General features: G+C 42.8%; 1 protein-coding gene and 1 long non-coding RNA gene across 5 annotated transcripts in view; one reads left to right on the forward strand and one right to left on the reverse strand.

Annotated features, from left to right (window-relative positions):
* Nucleotides 1–11243: 11243 nt before the first annotated feature.
* LOC138747545 (uncharacterized) lies at nucleotides 11244–16943 on the reverse strand. Of its 2 annotated transcripts, none has more exons than XR_011347535.1 (2): nucleotides 16737–16943; nucleotides 11244–13287 (listed from the first exon to the last, which is right to left on the reverse strand). It is a non-coding gene; the product is annotated as an uncharacterized lncRNA (long non-coding RNA). The 2 variants fall into 2 exon arrangements; XR_011347534.1 differs by having other exon boundaries at nucleotides 16569–16943.
* Nucleotides 16743–18920, forward strand: part of LOC138747544 (oxysterol-binding protein-related protein 6-like) — an 82517-nt gene continuing 80339 nt past the window's right edge. The window contains exon 1 of one of the 3 annotated variants that reach the window (XM_069906856.1): nucleotides 16743–17706. In XM_069906856.1, the coding sequence (XP_069762957.1) occupies nucleotides 17698–17706 (9 nt within the window). In that variant the 5' untranslated portion in view covers nucleotides 16743–17697. The remainder of the gene's footprint in view (nucleotides 17707–18920) is intronic. The other 2 variants (XM_069906853.1, XM_069906855.1) reach the window with 2 other exon arrangements.

The raw sequence follows: 18920 nt of genomic DNA on the forward strand, positions 1-18920 counted from the left end.
AGAACAGGTGGTTCCCGATAAAGTTCACAATAAGATCACAGTCTTGGCCACTCCTACTAGTAAAAAAGAGACCCAACATTTCCTAGGGTTATTGGGATACTGGCGACGCCATATTCCACACTTGGCATTGCTTTTACGTCCTCTATACAAGATTACCCAAAAGAAAACAGACTTTTTATGGGGTGACGATCAGGAAAGGGCGTTCCAGTCCGCCAAGCAGGCTATTCTTCAGGCCCTGCCCATTTCTCCCCGCATTCCAAATACCCCCTACGAACTACAGGTCTCCATTACTGATCATGTGGCCTCCTGGAGTCTCCGGCAGAAATAAGAGGGCCACCGAGTCCGGCTGGGATTCTGGTCATGAACTATGCCCGAGGCTGCCACTCGTTATTCTGCTTTTGAACAACAGTTACTGGCCTGTTACTAGGGCCTGTTGGAGACGGAAAGAATGACAGGCGATACAGATGTCCAATTGCGACCTGCACTTCCAATAATGAACTGGGTCCTGGCTAATGACGCTAATCTAAAGATCAGGCGGGCTCAGCAGTCTTCTATTGTCAAATGGAAGTGGTATATTCAGAGTCGTGCGACCAATGGGCCTGAAGGGGTGGGCCGCATACATGAACAGGTGTCTGATCTTCCGTCTCGTCGTGAGGATGTTAAACCCGCCTTGCCCCCTCCCCTACCCCTTTCACCAGTTCAGTGGGGTAAACCATATGATTCGCTCACTCCAGCAGAACAAGAGGATGCCTGGTTTACTGATGGTAGCAGCCGGTGGGTGCAAGGAAGGCAAAAGTGGAAGGCGGTGGCTTACCATCCCAGGTCAGGAACTCGCTTATTGGAGGAGGGGGATGGTGGCTCCAGTCAGTATGCTGAGTTGAAGGTGGTCACTTTACCACTAGACCCCCATGATCACCCTCTTCACTTGTTTACTGATTCCTGGGCTGTGGCTAATGGTATGGATGCCTGATTGGCAAAAGAATGACTGGCAGGTACATGACTGCCCAGTATGGGTCAAGCAGTTGTGGAAGCTGTTGTGGGATGCTTCCCATTATCATGAGATAACTGTATATCACGTTGACACCCATACCAATGCGACGACGAACATGGCACAACATAATGCAATAGCAGATCAGCTTGCCACTATCAGCCGAGCCGATACCGTCCCCCTGGCTCGATGGGCACACGAACAGAGTGGCCATTTGGGGGAGAAGGGATCAGCTATGTGGGCCCGTACACATGCCTTACCCGTCCATCAGGACGTACATGCCCACCAAGCCAGCTTGTGAAGTCCCTCACCGTTCCTCCTGGTCCACATGGCCGAATAAGATGGGGAGCTCGCTCAGCTGCAGTCTGGCAAATTGATTACATAGGCCCTATGCCAGACTGTATGGGTAAACAATACATTGACACCTTTTCGAGCCTGGTTTTTACTTTTCCCACCAAGACGGCTGACCAAGCTAGCACTATCCAAGGACTAAACCATTTAATTTCTCGTTATGATGTACCAGAGGAAATTCAGTCTGATAATGGCTCGCACTTCTCCGGCAAGGCAATCTGTGATTGGGCAGCTGACAACAGTATTTTATGGGTCCACCATATTCCTTATTACCCGCAGGCTGCCGGGTTAGTTGAACGAATGAATGGCTTACTGAAGGAACAAATTCGTTTGTTAATACCACTGGGGACCCTGAAGGGGTGGTGGCATGTGCTGCAGCAGGCAGTCAACAATTTGAATCATCGGCCTTTAAAGGGAGGTACACCTTTCCACCGACTTCTTCACACTTCTGAACTACAGCCTATTCCAGAGGAAAAACAGTCATTGCCCCGCATTCCCGAGCCAGAGAATGTTGGACAAAAGGTATGGGTGGCACCACCAGGTAGTGGCCCTCCTGTAAAAGGGGAAATAGTGACACCTGCCCAGGGTAACACTCGGTGGGTAGCTATTGAGGGACAGGATGTGTCGGACTCTGGCTTTACCCTACCCTCAATTTGGTCTATGTGTCGGCTGAGTCCAGCGTGCTCATTGAATGAAGTGATAGGAGAAGGTATTCGGTTTTACAATCAGTTTATTACATAGCACAAGAATAAAGCTTAACTGAGCTCTGGTTCAGTCGTTAGTTCATAGGTTACCTTCTCGGTGAACTATTTCCCAAGACTGATTCCTACCGTCCAGTCTCTCCTGTTTATATATATCAACATTGTTACACTGACCAAGAGTAGGCTTTCTTTGATAGGCTCCTTGCATAAGATTTATCTCAAGCAATTTCCTGCTCTGCAAGGTGTAGACCTCCTATCTTAATCCGCAAGGCCAGAACATCCTGTTGTTTTGATCAGAAGTCAATCCATACCCCAGATATTTCTAATTATTTCTTTGTTCTCGTCTGGGCCACAATCTTCTGTTCTAATTAACACCTCCCGTGTACCCTTATGACTCATCATTCCTACCAATGTGGTTTATCCATTTTGTTCTACTCTGACATTCTTTGTACTTTTCCATGATTACTTAACTCCTTGGTTCCCACAGATGGTTTAGTTTATTTAAATACTGAACGCTTATGGCATCGTGAGTGACATATGTCAGGCTTCTTTGTTCCAGATCCTCCATCTTGTGCTCCTGCTGATCTGACTTAACACCTGCTTTGGTGCCAGCAATTGGATTTGTAATGTCGAGGACGTTCCGAGGGTGTTTCCCGTGGGGGACAAGGCTCGATGCATTACACCAATAAGGTCCTCGGTCACCCGCCTCAAGTGCAGCTTATATAAATATGTTATTGCCGGTCACGGTTCCTTTATTCTGTTTGTAGATGGACCAACTGAAGGAGTCAACCCCTACTTCTGTGATGGTCGTTTTTGTACCCACTTTTTATCTTGTGATAACTCTGCACCGCCTCTCGCTAAATGGTGGGAGGATTCTGGTTCTGTGGAGGGTTGGTTGTCTACTTCACCATCTAACATTCCTTCAGATTTGTCCGACAATTCCTTTCTCCATGTTTCCTATGCGTACGCTCACCGATTGAATATATCTGATTGTTGGATTTGTACCATAGGCCCTTTGCATACCGGTACAGACATTCCTATGATCCCTATTACTTTCACCTGAAAGGAGGTTGCTGCCTGGAAATATTTTGATCCCTCCAAAGGCAGGATTCACATTGATGTTAATAAGCCTGTGCCTGAGGAGGCCCGGTTCTTTAGTCTAAGTGAAATTTTGGGTATTTTTCAAGGATGGCATATTTCTACCCCACCTTATAATATAACACCCCCATATTTTATTGTTTCTCAACATGTGAAGGGCTTTGTCTGCTTTTGTAAGTTCCCCGATAGGCCGGCTGATGCACTGCCGAAAACAGTGACTGTCTGGCATATTCCCCTTTTATTTCCAAGCTCCCTATGAATGGGACCTATTGGGTTTGTGGGTCTCGTGCCTTTGCATGGTTACCCCTTACCTGGGGTGGTTGCTGCTATTTGGCATACACCGTCCCCTACCTGCATCACATTTCCCGTTTACAAGATCATCCCTCGCTTATGCAAATGTCCCCTGTCCTTCGGCATAGATGTGCCCTCTCAGGTGCCGAGATTTTCTTTGGCGCCTTGATCCCAGGTTTGGCGTTATTCGCATTTCCCAAGAGGTTCATAAATTATATGATCTGATGAGCTCTATTGCCAATGAGACATCCTTCGCCCTTTCGTTTGTCAGTCAGGGCCTTAATGACCTTAATCACGAGCTCTCTGCTGTCAGGACAGTGGGTTTACAGAATCGTATGGCCCTGGATTTTCTTTTAACAAAACAGGGTGGCACGTGTGCTGTTGTCGGTTCTGAATGTTGCTCCTATGTACCCGATGTATCCACTAATATATCTGATATTGTTCAGCATGTTTCAAGATCTGTTCGTGAGCTTCAGCGTCTGGGTATTGTGGCCCACAAGGATAGTTTGAGCCTGGTTGGAATCCTTTTTCATGGTTAGCTGGTACATTTGGGGTGTTGGGCCACAATATTCTCCGTTGGATGCTCGCATTATTGCTTATTTTTGTGATTATTATAGTTTGTTTCTCTTTTTCGCTCCTTCTGTACTCAAATGCTTGTAAGGTCTCATAAATGACAGGCTGCGACCAAGGGGTGGAATGTAATGGAGGATTTAGACCAGCTTATGCAAGAAGGGATGCAGTTGCATCGGTAGACATTATCTAATTTCCACCATGAGGCCCAGAGATGCAGTTGTCTTTTGTTGGTCGCAGACTGTCAGGTGACCTTGAAGATAATTAAATCATTTATTCAAAGAGATAAGCTATGAGTAAACAACTTTTGGGTGGTCCCACTGCTGAAGTTTGAGACTCTCCGAGAGGTAGCAACATCTCTCAGCAAGAACTTCTAGACTCCAACCAACGTCCCGGTCGGGGGAGGTGGAGAAGCTGCTACCGGCGCCCAGACAACCTACTACAAGTGTGCAGTCGTTGCCTCGCTTTGGCAGTTGGGACCAGTCCAGGCATTGATAAGTATAATTGGGAAGGGCTTGCATATTGTAGTTTGAATTCAGCTTTAGATTTAGTAATAAAGTCTTGTATAAACTGAAGTGCTCTCAGTGTGTGTGTCTGTTTTCTTTCGGTAGCTCAAACACTGTGACCAATCTAAAACGAACAAAGTGAGAGGTACAAGTTTACCCAGGACAGGGGGTTAAGTGAGTCATTAGAGATAAGTTAAAGTTTGATTCTATTTTCATGTTCAAAGATAATTAAAAGCAACTTTTGTTTAAGTAACCCTTTGTCATGGTGCATATCTATTGCTGTTGGGTTTTGGGGTCCTCTGGACTCATAACATTTTATGGGGGCTCACCTTTTCGGATTGAAAATTGGAGTTTTTGTGATTTGTTAGTCAATAGGTTTTTTTTCCAAGCTAATTTAAAGCTGGTGTGTGGAAAAACAGCAGCAATGGAGGTTGATACATTTTTGCCACAACCATCATCTGCAGAGCTGCGGAGCAAGAGAAGAGAGGAACTGATGGTTATTTTTAAGGCATTAAAACTGACTAAAGTTAAGCATTGGATGAGGAAAATACAAATACAGAGGATTACAGTGAAATATTATGTAAGTGAGGGAAAATTTGTTGAGAAAGACCTAGACAAATTTCCAGAGAATAGATCTTTTGAGTTGCAATTGGAATTGGAGAAATTGAGGGTGGAAGAAAGAGAGAAATGGAGGGTGTTAGAGGCTGAGAAACAGAGGATGTATGAGTTAGAGGGAGCTGAAAGACAGAACGAGGAAATTGAAAAGGACAGACAGTTTCAATTAGAGAAGTTAAAAATGGAGATGGAGAGAAGTAAGACTAAGTATCCTCAGGCTGTAACTCATGAGGATAGGTTTTCGGCTAGTAGAGATGTAAATCTAGTTCCTCCTTTTGATGAGGGAGATATGGATACATATTTTCAGTTTTTTGAAAAGGTTGCTGAGAGCTCAAGATGGCCAAAAGAAAAGTGGCCTCTAATGCTCCGAAGTGTATTGAAGGGAAAAGCACAAATTACATAATCTATCTTGACTGCAGAGCAAGTGGCAAATTATGATACTGTTAAACAAGCTGTATTGAAAGCTTATGAGTTGGTTCCAGAAGCATAAAGACAAAAATTTAGGAGTTTGATGAAAAAATGGAATCAATCTTATGTGGATTTTGCTCTGAAGAAATCTGTATGATTTTGACAAATTGAGAGAATTTATATTAATAGAGGAAATTAGAAGATGTGTCCTAAGGGAGATTAAATTATACCTGGATGAGAGAGACTTGGAGAAGTGACAACAAATGGCTAGATTAGCAGATGAATTTGCTCTAATTTACAAAAATACATTCCAGAATAGTAGGTATTTTCAGAGAATTAATGTGGAACATATTAATAAGCCTGTTCATAAGGTTAATGTGGAGCAGGATAGTAGGACTGAGATTAAGTTTGGAGAAAATATTAAGAGAAAAGATGAAAGTAAGGTGGGAAAGGAAAGAAATTCTGCATTTGTATGTCATTTTTGTAAGAAACCTGGTCATTGATTGTGAATTGTCTCGTGTTGAAAAAGAAATGAGAAAAAGGTTTTCCCAAAAGCATGTATTCAAACAGTGGAATTTAAGGAGAGCAGATGTTCCAAACCTTGTAAGGAGGTCATATATTTTCAAACCTTTTGTGTCAGAGGGCTTTGTTTCAGTAAAGGAGAGAGAACCATAGGTTCGAGTTAAAATTCTTAGAGATACTGGGGCTACTCAGTCACTGTTGTTGGAAAGTGTTTTAACTCTGGATCAAAGGACTGACACAGGGGAGACAACTTCGATTAAAGGTGTTGGAGGTGAGATAGAGTCAATATTGCTTCACAATATTGTGCTAAATTCAGAATAAGTTAAAGGACCTGTTGTAGTAGGAATAATTTCAAATTTACCCATGCAGGGTGTCTCGTTTTTATTAGGGAATGATTTACCAGAGGATAAAGCTGGGTCAGTTGTGAGATTAACAAATCAGCCTGGTAAGGATGAGGTTAGAAACAATTGTGAGATAATATCCTGCATGTGCTGAAACTGTGACTAAGAAAATGATGAGAGCTGAAGAAGATCCAGTTGATAGAGACTTGCCCAGTACTTCTGAAGTAGTTTTGAAAGAACAGGGTCATTGTGAGAGTAAGGATTTCTCTTTGTCAAGGAAAGAGTTAATTCAGCCACAGAAAATAGATACAGATCTTGTTGTCTTAAGGGACAAAGCAATAACTGAACAGGAGATGAAAGAAATGGCTTGTGGATATTACTTGAAGGGTGAATTGTTGATGAGAAAATGGAGACCTCTTGATATTCCTGCTTATGAAGAGTGGGGGGTGATTCATCAGGTGGTTGTTCCTAAAAGTTACCAGAAGGAAATATTAAATGTAGCCCACAGTACACCTTTGGGTGGTCATCTTGGTGTAAAGAAAACCAGGAATAAGATTTTGAGACAATTTTTCTAGCCTGGTTTGAAGAAGGATTTTGTAAACTGGTGCCAGACATGTCTCTTTTGTCAGATTGTGGGGAAACCTAACCAGGGTCCTCCAGTGGCTCCATTACAACCTATTCCTGTTGTTGGGGAACATTTCACTAGGGTTATTGTAGATTGTGTAGGTCCCCTGCCAAAAACTAAGTCTGGGAATCAGTACTTATTAACAATTATGTATACAGTGTCGAGATTCCAGAGGCTATACCTTGAAGAAATATTAAAGCCAAAATGATGGTAAAAGCTCTGAAATATTTTTCACAGTTTTTAGATTACTGAAAGAGATCCAGAGTGATCAAGGATCTAACTTTATGACTGGGTTGTTTCACCAGTTGGTTTATGAGTTAAGAATAAAACAGATCACTTCATCTGCATACCATCCTGAAACTCAGGGAGCTTTGGAAAGATTTCATTCTACTCTTAAAAATATGACGAGGATTTATTGTCTGGAGAATGGAAAAGATTGGGATGAAGGTGTTCATTTATTGTTACTTGCAGCAAGGGGGGCTGTGCAGGAGTCATTAGGTTTCAGCCCTTTTGATATTGTGTTTGGACATAAGATTAGAGGACCTTTAATGTTGATAAAAGAACAACGGGGTTAATGAGGATGTGCGGTTCAATTTGCTGGATTATGTCTCTAAATTCAACGATAGGTTACAAAAAGTGTGGATTTTGGCTCGAGAATTTAGAAATGGCTCTGGGTAAAATGAAGCATTTATTTGACAGGAAAGTTCAAGTTAGGAATTTTAAGACAGGAAGTAAAGTTTTGATTTTGTTTCCAACACATGACAATCTAGCATGAGCTAGATTTTCTGGACCCAACATAGAGAAATCATAACTGAATGATGTTAACTATGTTGTTAACACTCCAGATCAAAGGAATAAAACTCACGTTTGTCACATAAATATGTTTAAACCTAATTATGAGAATAAAGGTAGTGGAGAACAATCCGTATCTGAGGTGTTAGTTGTTGACAGGGTTGAGGAAGTTATTGATCATAAGATTGTGGAAAAAGAATCTTGTGAGGGTAACCTTAAAGAAAACATGGCTCCTGTGTGCCTGTCTAACTCAGAAATTTTGGGAAATTTGGAAGAAAAGTTAGGCCATCTTAAGTTACAAGAGCAGATGCAGTTGAAAGAATTACTTTTGAAATACACAAATTTGTTTCCCAGTGTTTCAAAAAGAACATCACTGATTTACCATGATGTAGATGTAGGAGAAGCAAATCCCATAAAACAGCCCCCATATAGAATAAACATTTAGAAGAGTAAAATCATGGATCTCGAGGTGGAATATATGTTGAGAAATTATATTATTAGACCTTCGAACTCAGACTGGAGTTCTCCTTTTATTCTGGTACCAAAATCAGATGGAACTGTTAGGTTCTGTACAGATAACAGGAAGATTTATTCAGTAACTAAAACAGATGCTTATCCTATTCCGAGAATAGATGACTGTATTGATAAAATCTACATTTCTTACTAAGTTGGATTTGTTGAAGGGTTACTGGTGTGTGCCTTTAACTGAGAGAGGAAAAAATATTTCAGCTTTTGAAACTCCATCCAGTTTATACGAGTATAATGTGTTAACTTTTAGCATGAAAAATGCCCTGCAACACTCCAAAGGATGATTAATTTGGTAATCCAAGTGTTAACTCATACAGATGCTTATATTGATGACTTGGTCACAGAAAGTGACATACGGGATGAACATTTGAAGGAATTGGACAAGTTGTTTGCAAGATTATCCAAAGCAAACTTAACTGTTAATTTAGCGAAGAGTGAATTTGCAAATGCCACTGTAACGTACTTGAGTCATGTAGTTGGCCATGGCAAAGTTGCACCAATTCAAGCTAAGGTGAATACCATTTCTAAGTTTCCTATTCCCAATGGGAAGGTTTTTAGGATTGCTGAGGTTGCTCTTCCTTTAACCAACCTTTTGACGAAAGGGGGAGAAATTTGTGTGGACTAAGTTTTGTCAGACAGCTTTGGAAAATTTAAAGGAGATGCTATGCCATTGCCCTATGTTAAAATCTCCTGATTTTTATAAACCATTTCCTTTAGCAGTGGATGCCGGTGAGGGAGCAGCAGGTGCAGTTTTATTGCAAAAACATGATGAAATTGACCATCCAGTTTTTTACTTTTCAAAAAAAATTAATGTTCATCAAAGAACTATTCCACTATTGAAAAAGAACTGTTGTCTATCATATTTGCTCTGCAGAATATTGACGTATTTCTCGGTACTTTTCATGAACCAATTGTGATATTCACTGACCACAATCTTCTGGTGTTTTTGAATAAAATGAAGAATAAAAACAGAAGATTGTTAAACTGGAGTTTAATATTACAAGAATATAATCTGCAAATTAATCATATCAGAGGTATAAATAATATAGCAGATTGTCAAGATGTTAAAATTGATCATGTATAAAAATACTCTCAAAATTGGGTTACTGTATTATAACATGTTATATATTGTGCATTGTTATCTCTTTAATGATTTATGGACAGTTTAGTTATAACTGAATTTTAACTCAAGTTAAAATTCCTTTAAAGGGGGAAGGTGTGACAGAGTATATAGATATGTTTTTGGGAAATAAATTGGGAAAGGTTTGTTAGAGTAGGTTACATACAAACACTTTAAAACAGATCTTACATAAAATACTGGCGCTCTACCCCATGCTAGACATATTGGGGCTTCAGAGCTTTTGCAAGAGCTTTGAAGAGTGCTCAAGAGACTTCACTAATGGATTGTTGTTTACAAAAGGGAACAGATGAAAGAGCATTTTGGAGCCGCTGCTGTCTGGAAAAGAGCTTGCTGTTCTAAGAGGGTCATGTGGTTTTGCAAGCAGAGAGGGTCAAACAGGTTTTCTGTGTGTGTGTGTGAGAGAGAGAGAGAGAGAGAGAGAGAGAGAGAGAGAGAGAGAGAAACACACCCACAGAGATCTTGTACAGTGTTACAGCCAGCAGAAAGCAGCTAAGAATGGAACTGGACAAGCTGGCAAGCTTATGGAAAATCCATTTGTAAGATGGCCTGGTCAAAGCCCTTGTGGTTCACGCAAGAGGAGAGGACTGGCTGTCTAATGTTTCACTTGGAATAAGTGAAACAAAAAGGAACTCTGTGGTGACCTGAAAGAAAGAGGTTATCACCTGGAAAACCCTGATGGGGCAAGTTTCGTAAGCAAAACACTGGAGTGGCTGATTAAAAAAGTATCAGTTGTGGATTCCTGGAACAATAAATCTCTCTCTGAAAACTGACAAGAACCTTCCTGAGCAGTAACCATTTACCTTTCAAGCACCAAAGCCTGGTGAACTTTATGTTAAATTCTGTGCACAGTATAAGAATTGCCTGCAACCAGTGAACTTGGAGGAATGAGAAGTGAGATTGGACTGTGAACCAAAGAACTTTTCTGAACTTACACGTGTACTTAGAATTAGAAGTGGGTTAAGTTAGGTTAAGTAAGTCAATAGAGTTAAGTTAAAGTTTGATTCTGTTTTCATGTTTAAAAATAATTAAAAGCAACTTTTATTTAAGTAACCATTTTTCTTGGTGAATGTCTGTTGCTGCTGGGCTTTGGGGTCCTCTGGGCTCATAACAGTATCTTCAACATGTAGGTGTAGATTCTTAATAATCCCCACCACCTTTCCCTCAGCCCCCTGCATCCAGGAACCTTCTGGGATTTCAGGCAAGTCAGGATATTTGTCCCTTGGCAGGTGATTGATGAACCAATGAAACCTTTTTCTTCTTTTTTTTGTCTCTTTTTTTCTCTCTTCAATTCTATTGAATAGTTCTCTCCTTTTTTCCCCCATTCATGAATGGGAGAGGGGAGGGTTATGGCGTATTCTATTTTTTCTTGTTTTTTTTCTTCCTCAATATCAACATTAAATGATAAGATTGTTTATTTTATGTAATTGGTGAATTTCATATTTTCATGTTGATTTGAAAATATAAATAAAATAATCAAAAGTAAAACGAGAAGGCTGAAGTGGGGGCACTGACAAGTTCAGAGGATCTGTTGTTTGAAGCGACCTATCTAAGAAGTCTGATGGTGGGAAGTCATCACATGAAATGAGAACATTTGATGCTAATGCAGAACCTTTTGTACCACAGTCACAAGGCCTAAATATATATGGACGAATCCTCCCTGAGCATGGTGTTGCCAGGGCTCAAACACCAATAATCACCCCCTTGGACAGATATATGATCAATCTCTCCAGCCAGAATTCTATTCACTTCAGTCAAATAATAAAATCCATGGTAAAAAACTCAATATATTGTCAATCATGGCAAAACAAAATGAAATCACTGCTTTACTAATGTAGCAACAAGCTGTAATGTATATTTTCCTCTGTTACCCTGGGAACAACTTGTTTCAAGTCAAGGAGCGAGTGACCGTTGTGAAAATCAGAAAGGAGTGAGCAGAAAAAAGATGTCGCTGGTGGTGGGATCTGGTTGCTTTTGGCAGATGTCGAAGAATAATGTGCAGGTGTGGTGAAAAATTAGGACAAAGGGAATTCTACCCTTGTTCTGTTGTGAGAAAGGGTGATACTGGAGAGGTGGCTTTATTTATGATAGTGGGAGTGGGGCAAGTCACGCTTCTTTGAAAACGATTACATTTGTGATGTCCTGGAGTGGAAGACCTCATCATGTGAACAAGTGTGGCAGAGACAGAGAAAGTGGAAGAAAAGCACAGCATCCTTGCAAGAGGATTTATACTAAGATCTCCGTGTTGAATAAGCTGAATCCCCATTCCTAAATCTTCTCGTTCTACATATTTGTGAAGTCATCTCTTTTGGCATAACACTGTTCAATTTCATAGATTTTGCTGGCCAGTAAAGGCTGGTTACTTTTAGTATGTGTCCCCCTCCTTCCTTTTCTTCCTGCATATCACAGAAGGATAGACAGCATTTCCTGGAGTGTATACTGTATGATACCAAACTGACATATTGCTGCAAAATTATATTTTTAAATGCTGAGTAAGATTAGCTTTGGAAGAGACCAAATAGAACAACATTTGCATTGCTATTATCTATGATGCCATTGCATTATGAAGCTCTTCAGAGTGGAGCATTTGACCAGGTCCTGAGTTAGATCAAATGTTGGCAAATTTGTAAAACTTACTAAGGACCCATTAGAAAGTATCAGATAATTGCATAATGGTGAGCGCAGAGTTTAAGGGACAGTAATATCAAATGTTTTTGTCATTTCAACACAGAAATCTTTCTGTAAATATCATCTCAAAAATTGGAGGGTTTACATTTCGAGCACTAATATTATTTTGGAATTCATAATAATCAAATAAAGGATTAGCAATTGTGACAAAACATTGTGATTTAAGGAGTTCAATCATCATGTTTTGCTTTGGATACTAATTTGTGCTTTTTTTTTAAAATCATTTTGTTCATTTTTCTTTGTGAGATGAAGTTCTATGTATTATTGATCCCATTGACCCAGCCAGGACTTTATAAAAATAATTATTACTTGCAAAATGTATTTTTCAGAATATACCCGAGTAACTTTTTTGAGCTGTTAAAATGAGAGCTATCATTGCTAATATTAAAACAGTAAATCCCAGAAATATTCAGGAGGTCGGATCAAATCTGTGGAGGAGAAACAGTCAACATTTCTCTTCACACAGATGTGGTTTGACCTCAGAATCAGAATTTATTGTCATGAACAAGTCACTGAATTCATTGTTTTGTGGCAGCGTCACATTGCAAACAGTCATATAAACCAGCTTACAAAAAAATAAATTTAAAAACTGCATGAGAAGTCAGAGTGTCTTTGGTTCATTGATCTCTCAGGAATCTGATGGCAGCGGGGAAGCAGCTGTCCTTATGCCGCTAAATGTTCATCTTCAGGCTCCTGTACCTTTTCCCCCCAATGGTAGCAGAGTGAAGAGGGCTTGGCCTGGGTGGTGGAGATAGAAGCTGCTTTCTTAAAACACCGCTTCTTGTAGATGTCTTCGATGAAGTGGATTCGCAGGCTGACTTAACAACCCTTGCCGTGGTGTGCCGAGATTCAAAAATAACTGGGAGATGCAGAAAATTCTTCAAGAGGTAACACTTTCATTTGCCAACAAAAGCTGTGGCAGTCAGAGAACGAGTCGCTGATCATTCAGTGCATGTTCACTTTTTACATTAGTATAGCCAACCACATCAGTCTTGTATTATGTCAGCCTATTCCTGTTGCTAGACCAAGCGCACACATCCAATCATAGTTTGCCACCATTATGTTCCTGTTGTTGAACTGGGTGTGCATATTCAACTGTGTTTCGCCACCATTATCCTTCTGTTGCTGTGGGTAATGATTCCAAAACAAAGATTGTTACACAAGGCAAACTAAAGCAAACAATGTATACACAAGATGTTACTCAAGCACACTACAGCAAACACAGTGTTACAAAGTATATACAAGTTGTGGATATAAACAATCTGTTACTTAAGTAGACAACATCAAACACTGTGTTACACAATATATAAGCAAAATGTTACATATTTTCCAAATATCCCCTCCCCCCCCCCCCCCCCCCCCCCCACTTTGAGACCTACTGGTCTCACTCAGCGAAAGAATACTAAGGAGTTAAACCTGCAATAGGTCAAGATGTGTAAGAACCACTGGGCCAAAAACCCATCCTTCAGTAACTGAGACAGGAAAAAAGACCCAGGGACCCTCAAGCATCCCAGGCAAAGAACAAAAAGAACATCTTCATTCTGGTGTTGAATCAAAATAGTAGTGTTGGAATCTTCTTCTCGGGCAAGGACTATTCCAAGGTTTCCAGATCAATGGGGAATTGCCTCACAGTAAAAGAGACTTAATTCAAGGTAAAACACAACACAAAAGTGAAAATAAGTAGTACAATACCAACACTCATTCTGATCTTAGCCAACCAACCTCCCCATCCTCCTCGCATGCTTTCCAACCAATCAAAGAACCAATGTCCAACTCAGCATTCTTCTTAAGCTCCTTCCTTAAATTTGTCAATTTGTCCATCACCGTGGTAAAAGATCCTTCTGGACTGGTGTTACTAGGTATAAAGATGCAGCAATCCTCTCCAAACAGTACACACACCCCCCTTTTTTCCACTAATAAGAAATCTAAGGTTTGTCTGTTTTGCCATGACACCATGCTGGTCGCATCCAATTGCTCTTCTATTGTGGAGAGAGCCTCATCAGTATAATTAATAAACCTTTGCTGGTTGTAATAAACATAATTTATCCACTCTACATTTTTACTAATCCCTACAGCAGGAAAAAGTGATTCCCATCCAGCAGCAATCTCATTTCTTGCCTTAAATTCATTGGGGATACTGCTAGGCTGGCCTGTACTGTCAATCCGAATTGCCAGATCTGGGGTGAAATCCCTCCTAAACCGAATCAAGGCCAGTTATACTGGAAAACCTAGTTGCACCCTCTGGGATACACAACTTACTGAACCAACATCACTCGCATGCACGTGCCACTCCAACCCACCGGGAGCGTTGGATGCACTCCTCCTTTCAGGCTACACAGCCACCAAGTATCCGCTAAGTTGATATTCTGCACATCCAGTGCATCTGACGGCGGTGGGGTACCAGTCATATGGGTCACACTCACAGTCCAAGTGATTCTGCAGTTCCTCGGTAAACTGCCCACAGGGGTATTCCCCATCTGCTTAAAACATTCAAAAGTCATCCACTCTTTGATGCCCACCTTATCAAATGAGAGCGTCATATTTACCTGATTGGTCGGCCATGGGCAGGAGTAATTACATTACAAAGTTAGCTTGGTCTGATTGAATTGGGAGGAGGCCTGATACAAGGACAGAGAGGGGCCTTGCTAAAGCAGGCCTGACAGCATGTGTTGTTGAGCAGACAGGACCAGCCTTCCGGGCATTACCCAGTTACCTTCAGGCATCGGTCACGCAGATCCGCCTCCAAGTAGCTATCCACTTACCACAAGTGGTGGAGTTTTAAGGAACCAGCACAACGTGGTGTGCTGCCTGCCCCATCACACAGAAGTAACAATCAGACCATCCCCCTGTTTTTGCCATATAATCCGCCCATTGATACCAATAATTAGTGCGTGCCTGCAACCATGGCAAGGAAGTAAAACAGTTGCCCTTCTTTTAGCCCTTTCTCTTAGCTGTCTCATGACCCCAAAGACTCCTCTGTCCAACAGGTTGAGGAGGTGGACAACTTTGATGTAATAACAATCATTCACATATCCTCGTCTTGCCTGGAGGAGCTAAGGAGACACACAGCAGAGAACGCTACTTAAAGACCCTTGGCACTTACATCTTAGGTGGTTGGCCAAACAAGCAGCGCAGTCTGCCACCAGCAGTGCACCCCTACTTTCCGTTCTGTGATGAGGTGCTCATCAAGGAAGGGATTGTAATGAAAGACCAGAGAGCTGTGATTTCCAACTTGCCGCAGAAGACATATGTTAACATCCTGCACAGAGGGCATCTGGGCATAGAGGCAACAAAACAGAGGGGCCTGGGATGACCGAGAACATCAACCAAGTGCTGTTGCCACACCAGCAGAAGGAACCATTACAGCTCCACCCGGTTCCAGATTTACCTTGTTCAACTATGGCAACTGACATTTTCACGTGGGAATGTCAGCAATACCTAGTGTTGGTTGATTCGTATTCAAGGTGGTACAAAATAGGCCTGTTATGTCATCACCAAATTGAAAAGGCACCTCTCAGTGCATGGAGCACCACGTTATCAGATAATGGCAGACAGTTTACGGCCCAAAAATTTAAGGACTTCGCTACAGAGTGGGACTTCACTCACATCACTAGCAGCCTGGAAGATCCACAATCTCAAGGGTTGGCTGAGAGAGCTGCAAGAAGTGCGAAACAGCTCAAGGAAAAGCCCTACAAGGAGAAAACAGGTATTCCTCAATCTGCTTAACCTGAGGAATATCCCTTGTGATGCCGCAGTCTCTCCGGCGCAGAGACTGATATCGAGACAGACACACACCTTACCTGTGGCAAGGAAGCTTCTGGAATCCAAATGAGAAATCCACAGGAGATCAAGGCCTAGCTGTTGAGCAAAAGACTGTGGCAGGAGGACTGCTATGACAAGGCGAGCCAATCGCTCGAGCCTCTGACAGGGGGACAAGTTGTCAGGATGCAAACCTCGCAGGGCTATGACTGGACTGACGTGGTAGAAGAAAGCTTCCAGTGGACAGGAGAAACCATCCTTCCTGTCAGGGAGCCGGTCCCAGTTCAACGCGATCCTGATGAGACTGTGTACCAGAACACACGACTTGAGCCGAAAGATGGTGGTACTTCCTCAATAGCCCCCCCCCGAGATACGGGACAGTGCACATTCTCAGGTTGAGGTACCCCCACAGAGGACGCACTCCGGGCTTATCTGCTAATGAACCTCTAGCACAACGTGGGTTGTGTTTGTTGCGTCACGTTAACTTGCGAACTGTGTGAAATTGGGGTGAGTAAAGAAAGCGGGTGCAGACTCGTCGCTCGGGACCTGCACCGTTCTTGCAGTAGCGGTCTGCGCACGCGCGAGCTCCAGCTTGGTGGGCTGGAGCCCAGGTGCGGTCCGGCCACCGGGTCCTGAGCTCGACTTACCTCGAGATAGTAGCGATTGTTGTAACCTTTCCTCTCGCATCCTGTCTGTTTCTACCACATTGACAACCAACCCTATCCACTTCCTCCAGTATTTCTGTGTTTTGACGAACAATCACGGCGTCTGCAGACTTTTGTATTTCATTTATATTTTTACGTCAAGTTTCTCACCACTGCGGTCATCTCTCTTGGTGGTTAAAATTTTGGCAGAGGCCTGAATGAGATGGTTGCTCCACTGGTTCGATTCCTCAGTCAAATCCAAAGGACGCTTCTTCTCTCAGCGCCACCCGAACGCGCTGATCTCCTCGGATTGGTTCCATTCCGTCCTTCCCGTGCTCTCACTGGTTCCGGGCAGGTAGCCTTTGATGTGCGCGACATGGATCCGTCTTCCTGATTGGCTCCTATCGGTAACCGTTCTCCCATTGGCTGCGCTCTGCAGCTCCCGGAAGCAACGTGGATCCGACTTCTCTTTTGGCTGTGGCAAGTTTCCCATTGGCTGCGATATTATTATTTCACTTTACCGTTAGATCATGGACCTTGGGAGGAGGGGTTGAGGCTGATTGAGAGGGGGTGTGGTTTAAAACCCGGAAGGCCCGGTGAAATGACGATTGACACTCGGGGCATGGTTGGAACGAATTTATCTTTCAGCTCTAACAATAATAAAATACCGGCAGGAGCGAAGAAAGGAACAGAGTGAACGCTTCAGCTCGATCACCGATGAGGACAGGCGAGGTCTGAGCCCTGATTGGCACGTGGGTGAATGATTGACGTGGCCGGGTGGCGGTGCGGACGCGGAAGAGGTGTGGAGCTGCCCGGGAGAAGGTGCCGCAGGTGGTGCGGAGGGGGAGGGAAGGGAGATTCACTCCCGGCAGCGACGAGCAACGCTCCGATGGCGTTCGGGAGGCAGTGACCTGGCGCTGGAGTTGGAACTTTGACCCAGTTGCAACTGGGACTCGGGATTGACTTGCATTTCTGCTCCCGTTCCCACCGGGAAGCATCAGCAACATTTCCCTGGCGCCTTTAGCTTCCAGAGGGCTCCGGCGATTATTGACGGAAACGCGTCTGGGGTCCAGGGTCTCGCCTCTGAGCAAGGGCAAAGGGCTGGCCAGGTCATCAGAGGTTCGCTCCAAGCATGGAGAAGGTACGTGGCATGCAGAGGGGGAGTTGCTTTCTTGCCCACCCTGGCAACCAGTCTCCATTTGCAATAACTCTCAGCCATGAGAAACGTGAATGCTCTGCCTGGGAGTTGGAGCAGGTTCTTGACAATAGGCAGTTCTGACTGAGGCTGAGAACATGGGTCAAGGGCTGCGATGCGCGTTTCTGTCCACAATAACCTCGCGTGCAGTCAGTTTACTGTCTTGCCCCGTGTTCGCTCTTTCTGTCATATTTCTCCAACCATTTTCAAAAGAGACATTATCCGAAAGTAACTGGCATCCAATAAGCGGCATTTGTCGGAGTTACCGCCAGTGAGTTGGAAGCCAGTTGACACTCCTACACCTTGTGCATTGAGCATGATGGAGAAAGTGCACTAGCTCTATGTTCCATCGATATGGTTGTGGGATCCCAATCCCGAGGTTTTCTTTCCACTAACCGTGACTATACCCGTTGTATGATATCGAGGGAGAACTGGTTTGAACTTAATTATTATGACATTTGCAGTTGGATGGCCTTTAAATTCAGTTGTTACCTGCTTCGTCTGTTTTCTGGTGTCAAGTTCACCAGAAAGTGTGCAATTTCTAAACGTGACATAGAGCCTTGCAGATGCTGCCAAAGTTTGGGGGGGGGGGTTCACGTATGAAAGGTTTAATTGTTCCCAGTCAAAGGATTAGTATCAGTTTGAAAATTGGTTGTCAGGTGTGCTGAGCAACCTGCCTGTTTTGGATGGTTTCTGCAACTCTGATCTGTATGAAGTATCCCTTGAGAGCATCTGAAGCTGGGATTGAGAGATACAAAATTGGAATCCTATAAGATGTTTCACAGACTCCAGATGTTGCAAAACAATTTACAGTGAAGTACTTTTGATGTATAGATATCATTTTGCTGTAGGAAATGCAACAATTCATGCACAGTGCGCTCCCCCAATAGCAACGTTAACCAGCGCAGATAATACTGGAGCAGATGGATATCTGACCACAAGGCTGCACACAGCTATTTTTAAATGCAGATGATCATGTATGAATCACGATAAAACTGTCTTTAGTGCCTCTCCATTATAGCTTGGGTTATTGATTATTTTCTCTTTTCAAGTGATGCTGTCCTATCTCCCACCAGCCTCCACGTCCAGCAGATCACTCCCCGTAACTTTGGCATCTTCAATGACTCTGTCAGACTACACCTTCCTGCCTTAGCATTCTG

Source organism: Narcine bancroftii, chromosome 12 (assembly GCF_036971445.1).
Source record: "Narcine bancroftii isolate sNarBan1 chromosome 12, sNarBan1.hap1, whole genome shotgun sequence".
Taxonomy (NCBI): domain Eukaryota; kingdom Metazoa; phylum Chordata; class Chondrichthyes; order Torpediniformes; family Narcinidae; genus Narcine; species Narcine bancroftii.